This window comes from Zea mays, chromosome 2 (assembly GCF_902167145.1).
Source record: "Zea mays cultivar B73 chromosome 2, Zm-B73-REFERENCE-NAM-5.0, whole genome shotgun sequence".
NCBI classification, from domain to species: Eukaryota; Viridiplantae; Streptophyta; class Magnoliopsida; order Poales; family Poaceae; genus Zea; species Zea mays.
Genome location: NC_050097.1, coordinates 115,436,994 through 115,443,742, shown reverse-complemented (window position 1 = coordinate 115,443,742; position 6,749 = coordinate 115,436,994). Strand labels below are relative to the sequence as shown.

Below are 6,749 nucleotides of genomic sequence, written 5' to 3'. Positions count from 1 at the left end.
ACATCCAATTAATGTATAATCTGGATATTTCGTGTGTGCTGACCCAAATTGAACAATGAGATGTTTATGGCATAACATATTGATGTATATATCATAATTTTGTCAACAAAGCAGCATAACACATTATTGTAAATTGCATAAACGTGTGATAAGTTGAATAGTATAAATTTGTGTCTCCGTTTAACAATAAATTTATGCTGAATTGGTTTTTGATAAATCAAGCAATTGGCAAAATAATAAGGCCAAACCTATTTACGATTCAGATTGTGTAAATATGCAAATGTAAGAGTTAAAGGTTGAGGACTTACCGGAGTGTGGATGTGCCTGGAGGCCGGCCGAATTCGGGACACCTCTGCAGGGGACAAGGCCAAGGCGACGCGCGGCTCGGTCAAATGCGTAGGGGACTCGACGTTGGGGACGGAGCTCACGACGGCATAGGGGACTCGGCGTTCGGCCGCCGCGGTGGAGAAGATCGAGGTCTCGGTCTTTGCGGAGGAGAAGAACGAAGGGGCAGCGCCACCGCCTCCGCGATTCCGGGTCCCTTCCCGGTGAGGAAGAATAAGGCGACGGCATCTCTGCGGCGGAGAAGGCGATTCCGGGTCTCTGCGGTGGAGAAGGTGAATGCGACGACGGTGGAACGACGGGGGGAGAATCTCTATGTGTTCGGCGGCCGCGGTAGAGAAGAAGCTCACGGTGGCGATTAATGTAGGGTTCGGCGGGCGCGGAGGAGAAGAAGCAGACGGCGGCGATTTAGCTAGGGTTCGGCCGCCGCAAGCGTTACGGGAGAGGTGAGCTGAAAAAATGCGAGCTCGGTTGCTGGATTCGTGGGACCGATACATGTAAACTGCTGGCGAAATCAACGTGGAGGCCCATGGACCGACACGTGGATTACTGTATCATAAACAGAAGCATAAGACATCGTAATATCGATATTTATGTGGGGACTAGTACGACTGCCCAGATTGCGGGAACACGATCTTTTGGTGGGCCCGGATGCCGCGAAACATGCGCACACCAAAAAGTGTGTAAACCGTAACAAGATTGAGCATAACACGTAGTTATAATTGACGTAACTAGGTGGTACAGTGAACCAAAAAAGCCTGCGCACCTGGTCGGTACGGTGCGGTCAGCGCACCTGGTCGGTTTCTGGTCGGGCCTTCCATTAGTTAGAGAGAGTCCAGGGATCTAAATACTATATATATATATACTACTCCTTATGTTTGTAGTGTAGGCGTCCACAGTTTGTGTTCTGCCATCGCACGCTCCCCGCGTCCGTGGTCCCCGTCGCCGTCCTCGCGGTCGCAGCCGAGCACAGCCACCGCGTCCGCAAATCATGAGACTCCCCTTCCATCCATGGCAGGTACACCGTACGCGCGTCCGCCAGGGCTTCAACTCCCCTCCTCCTCTCCCCATTGCTCAGTGTAGGCAGTCCCCAAATCAACGGAAGGTGTCGAGGATCTCCTATCCCGCCATCAACGGAAGGTGTCAAGGATCTTCTACCCCTGCCGAGGCCGCCATCAACGCCCTCCTACCCACACCATCCATGGAAGGTGCCCGAGGTTCCACCCCATCGCGCCCTCCTCCCCGTCTGCTCTGCCCCACCCTCCTCTCCACACTGTCGATGGCGCGCGCAGATCCCAGGTGGCCGAGGATCCGCCCCACCCTCCTCCCCCACCTTCTAGGCCCCTGCCGTGCCCCTGCATGCGGGTATGTCCCGCATCGCGAGATTCCCATCGCAAGAGCCGATGAGCCCTTCTCCGCCTCACCTCCCTTCCTCTCTCCGCCTGACTCGCACACGCCCTCTTCGTCCGATTCCCCCACGCGGGCACGAGCCCGCCCTACGCGCGCGCCGCCAGGGCGCTCGTCGCCATCGTCCAGGCCAGCGTGACCCCGTCGACGGCCTTGCCTTAGGATCCGCTCCCTGCCCCTGGACGATGTAAGAATTGTCAGTTTCAGGACTCCAACAATAGCCAACAGAGCAGTGATGCCATTGAAGAGAGTGTAGCAGAATTGTGCTTAGCACTTGAGCAGATTCGTTGGAAGTTTCACAGCAAAAGAATAACCAGTAGCCAAGAGTGGGTACTTAGTCTATTTGTTTCTTGCTATCATTTCAAACATGTAATTTCTGCATAGTTCGTAAAGACAATTTTTTTTGGTGATTAAAATTATGGCTTGATTCCAATGTGTTGCATCTAGCTTTGCCTTTCTTCCATGATAGCTGATTGTTCTGCTGTCCACTTTCTGTCTTACCAGTACATATACGTTTAAATGAATTAGTATCAACGCAACATAGAAGAGGAACATTAATCTGATGCATATAAGGACAGTCCTAACCCAGAAACTGCTACCCAATTTTTATACCTTCCGATGTTCTCCCATCTCACAAGGTGAGGCTACTGTCTCTCGCCTTCATTAGGGTTATAATTCAGTCTTTTATGCAAATGAACCTTATCAGTACAGGTTTGTGATGCTTTTTTGCATTTTCACCTTTTTTAGATCTATGAACACTAATAACAAGAAGATGAGCTGCCCAACAATGGACCCTGAAGCAAGAAATACATTGATTTTCTCTCTGCAAATTATTTCTGTGGCAAGGTACATTGATGCATTTCTGTGGCAAGGTTGGGTACCAATTTTGTGACCTTCAATCTTTTTCCTCCCATTGGATCAGCATCTTTATTCATTTTGTTTAGGCACTTTGTAGTCTTACACGCCTCTACATGATAGATCTAGAGTCTTAATTATTGTTAACTGCAAATTATTTTTTAACTGAGGTAATGGAAACCTGTTTGTTTTAGGGGAAGTTGTTCACATATTCATGCCACTTGTATATGTACTTCTGATTAGATAGTTTTGAATCAAATCATGGACCCCATGGATAGTGTCGCTAGCTGTGGAACTAACGAGTCTAGGCATCCATTCGCATGCGACTTATCTGTATCATAGATCAGGGTAAGTACATCAGCTCAGTTCTGTTGAGAAGGACAAGACAAGTTAACTTTAGTTGTCTAACTGCTTAAATACTTAAATTTTGGGGTCGTAATGTTGTCGTTGTCTAGATCTATGCTTTTTGGGGTCGTAAGGTGCGCTGTTTCGCGCACCTCCGTGACAATTTGGCTGTATTGCAGCGTGGATTCAGGTTTCTTCATGCTGCATTTGTGGCTTGTGATGCGTCAGAGTTTTTTTAAAACATGTGATTATTTTTTATACCTCTGCAAGGGGTTGCTTTCGTTGAATGGAGACCCTACGGGCATGAAATGAAAAAGATGAGGGGTCAACTAGGGGATATAGAATAAGGTCAAGACTTTTATCCAAAAAATGTAAATATTGGCTGGACACCGTGACCTGACGACCAACCATATTAGTGAAATAGGAGAACCCATAACTTACATTTTTTATCACAGCTTCTTGGGTGAGTGGGGATCTATTTCTCTGCAGTCGAAGTCATGGTGACTTTTGTCACTGACAGGTGAGGTGAGCCTGACCTTGAGGCATCCAAAATAGGCTAGGTAGTAGTAAATGGCAACCTTTTCATTTTAGCTATGTTTTTTTGTTTCATCCATCTGTTTCTGTATGCATTTTGCAAATATATGTTTAATTTAGAGTAAATTTAACTATGCATTTTACAAACAAACACACATATGATGAGGTTCATAGAAGTGTTGGAGCAAGTACTGAAGCTTCAAGTGAAGCAAATACCCGCCGCTGGTGCGTGTAGATTCTCGGGCTGGACATGTGCGCGGATATCATCGTCGGCAACGAGCTAATACGCGGCATCTCCGGCGGCCAGAAGAAGCGCCTCACCACAGGTACCCCTCCCTCTCCTTCATCCGCCTCAAACCCATCCGCGCGTCTGCTGTTGCCTCCGTTACCATTGCTACAACCGCGCGTGTTTGGTTTTAGGGGAGATGCTGGTCGGCCCGACCAAGGTGCTATTCATGGACGAGATCTCCATGGGCCTCGACAGCTCCACCACCTTCCAGATTGTCAAGTGCATCCAGCAGATCGTCCACCTGGGCGAGGCCACCGTCCTGGCCTCGCTGCTCCAGCCCGCGCCGGAGGTCTTCGGCCTCTTCGACGATGTCATGCTGCTGTCCGAGGGGCAGATCGTCTACCAGGGGCCCCAGGAGTACGTGCTTGAGTTCTTCGAGAGGTGTGGCTTCTGGTGCCCGCAGAGGAAAGGTGTCCCTGATTTCCTTCAGGAGGTTGGTTACTTCGTGGCAGAAAGCTTCCTAATACATATTTTTTCCAACATTATTTCTCAAACATAGCATGCTTTTGTAATGAAGTCATCAGAATTGCATAAATCAACACGTAGAGATTTTTTTATGTAATGAAGTCATCACTCATCAGAACTATATAAATCAACATCTAGAGCTTTTTTCAGTTAGTATAAAGACCAACTTGTTATTATCCTATAGTTTGTAGACCTTCTTGATACATCAAGTTTACCTTCTTGGTGAACCCACGTCTGTTAAAGAAAATGTATGTTGTTTCAGAAAGTGTGTAGTTAAACTTCTGTAATATGGAGATGGACCACCATGTCGTCGATAGGAAAGAAATATTGGACCGGTCACGTGAGATTGCACCATTAGGTTTATCAGGAAAATTTAATGATTTTTTTTTTCATTCTGCCATCTGGCACTGTGGCACATCCAAGTACAGAACACAAAGTTGCATGTTGGGGACCTTGCATTGTCTAAAATAGCCCAAAGTAAGTAGCATATAGTTTTGATGAATGTTGCTTTTGACCAGGTTACATCAAAAAAAGATCAGGAACAGTACTGGATACAAAATGAAAAACCATATCACTATGTATCAGTACCTGAATTTGTTGCAAAGTTCAAGAAATTTCATATGGGGAAGAGCCTCAAGAAACAACTTTCGGTGCCTTTCCATAAGAGGAAAATACACAAATATGCTTTGGTCTTCTCTGAGAAGTCTGTCTCTACTTTGGAGCTTCTCAAGGTCTATGGTCCAAAGAATGACTTCTCATGAAGAGGAATTCATTTGTGTACATCTTCAAAATAGTTCAGGTACCTAGAAGGATAGTCCCTATTCTAAATTGTTTCTCTTTGATGTGAGCTTAACATCTTAGTCTTTCCTTGGTAGAGTGCTTAACAAGGATATAGTTCTTCCAACATTATTTCTTGAGCGAGGGGTCGTAGTAGGAGTTGAAGCTGTCGATGCCGACGACGCCGTCACCGCGCTTGTTGTTGGGTGTCTGTACACGATGGCATCAGTGATGCTCATCTTTTCAGCAAAAGCTGCTGATATTCACCAGATAATCCCTCTTGTGAAAGCTGCAGGACCAGATAAAATGGTTTGTTGATTCCCATGTTTATTTGCTAGCTGTTGTAGCATTGATCCTCATCTTTGCTTGATGGATGACTGCCAACTTGTTAATACCTCTGCGGAGTCATCTAACAGTGAGATGGTTTATGGTTCTGAAGAAGATGAAAATGATGCACTGGCCTTTCTTTCAGCCATAAGCGAGCACGACATGGAGCTAATAGAAACTGTGATGTGCCACTTCAGGGAGAAGTTTGAAAATTTACCAGAGGTGTGGATTTAGTTTTCCTTAGTATTTTTGTTTACTTGTATAGAACGAAAACATAATAGATAACTGATTGTCTTTAGCTGTTATCTCCAGAAGTTTAATGGGGTAGAAGAACAACTTCTTCAAGAGTTTTCCCTAGATGATTTGTTTCCTCTTGTTGCTCCACTGTTCATGGAGACGCCACACTCTTGTTCGATGTATGCAGAAAAGGCCGAACAATGTTTTGACGAGGTAGCAACTGATCCTTCACAAATAGTTGATCTGTGTTACAATGTTAATATTCGACAATTACAGTATTGTCGTTGTAACCTGTTGTTTTTGTCTGCTCATCTCCTGTCCACAGGATACTACAAGTTTCCTTTGCAGCGCTACATGGCCCTCGTGGATCTCCAGGTAACTGATCATTAAGTTTCATTGTTATGCATAGTATATTAGTATAGCTGATATAAGGAGTTCATTTGGGCTATACTTTTCTCTGGTACCATCTTATCACAGGAAGGGAACGAGAGGCTTTTCTACAAGCTGTTCATTGACAACATTGAGGAGCCGTTGGTGAGGCCTGCCAAAAGTATGGATCCATATTGAGTCGCCCTCAGTGTCTTTATATCAGTTTGAAGGAAAAGTAAGTTCTGTTTTTTTTGCCATTGCCTGTTCAGGTTCATATGGTGGTTTTATTTGGTTGTGCAGGGGAAAGATCCTTGAGGTGCTAAAAACTGGCTAGAGAGGAGCATTCAAGTTACAGTGTTTACCGATGGTGAACGTATTTTGGGCTTGGAGATATTGGATGCCAGGTATGGTAGCATCTTGCTCTAGGTGTATTGAGCATTGATGACAAGCAATCTCCTAGGTTTTCTATTGATTAAGATAACATCTATTTAGGGAGTGGGGATTCCTGTCAACAAACATTCTGTAGTTTGTCGTGCACTGTCAAGGCATGCATATAGCTAGGTTAGGACTTTGTTGTCAAAGATAACAAGTAATTTCTATTGGGTTTAAATTTTGAGTATCCGACATATAAATCACAAGTACATAATGGATTCAACAGTGTGTGTGATGTCGTGGTATGTTTATAATGTTGCTTCATGGGGGCGCCACTGCTGTTGGGTAAGTTTTATAATCGCACTAACCTTGGACAGTAATATTTTCTGAAAGAATTATCTTCCCACAAAATAATCACCAAGTTGAATAG

The 6,749-nt window shown here is 45.2% G+C and overlaps 1 protein-coding gene across 1 annotated transcript; it reads left to right on the top strand.

Moving 5' to 3' along the window:
- Window positions 1-3,724: 3,724 nt before the first annotated feature.
- Window positions 3,725-6,281, top strand: LOC118476244 (ATP-binding cassette sub-family G member 8). The gene is made up of 8 exons (XM_035965075.1): window positions 3,725-3,809; window positions 3,904-4,205; window positions 4,756-4,968; window positions 5,099-5,323; window positions 5,420-5,563; window positions 5,855-5,953; window positions 6,056-6,128; window positions 6,217-6,281. Exons 1-8 carry the CDS (start codon window positions 3,734-3,736, stop codon window positions 6,279-6,281), a joined length of 1,197 nt encoding a protein of 398 aa, XP_035820968.1. The 5' UTR covers window positions 3,725-3,733.
- The last annotated feature ends 468 nt before the right edge of the window (window positions 6,282-6,749 follow it).

What these genes read in the sequence shown, in the direction of transcription:
- LOC118476244 (XM_035965075.1), top strand. Translation starts at nt 3,734, where the DNA reads ATGTGCGCGGATATCATCGTCGGCAACGAGCTAATACGCGGCATCTCC. An exon ending in GAAGAAGCGCCTCACCACAG is followed by an intron (nt 3,810 to 3,903) that starts GTACCCCTCCCT and finishes GTTTGGTTTTAG; the next exon opens with GGGAGATGCTGGTCGGCCCG. An exon ending in CTGCAGGACCAGATAAAATG is followed by an intron (nt 5,324 to 5,419) that starts GTTTGTTGATTC and finishes ACCTCTGCGGAG; the next exon opens with TCATCTAACAGTGAGATGGT.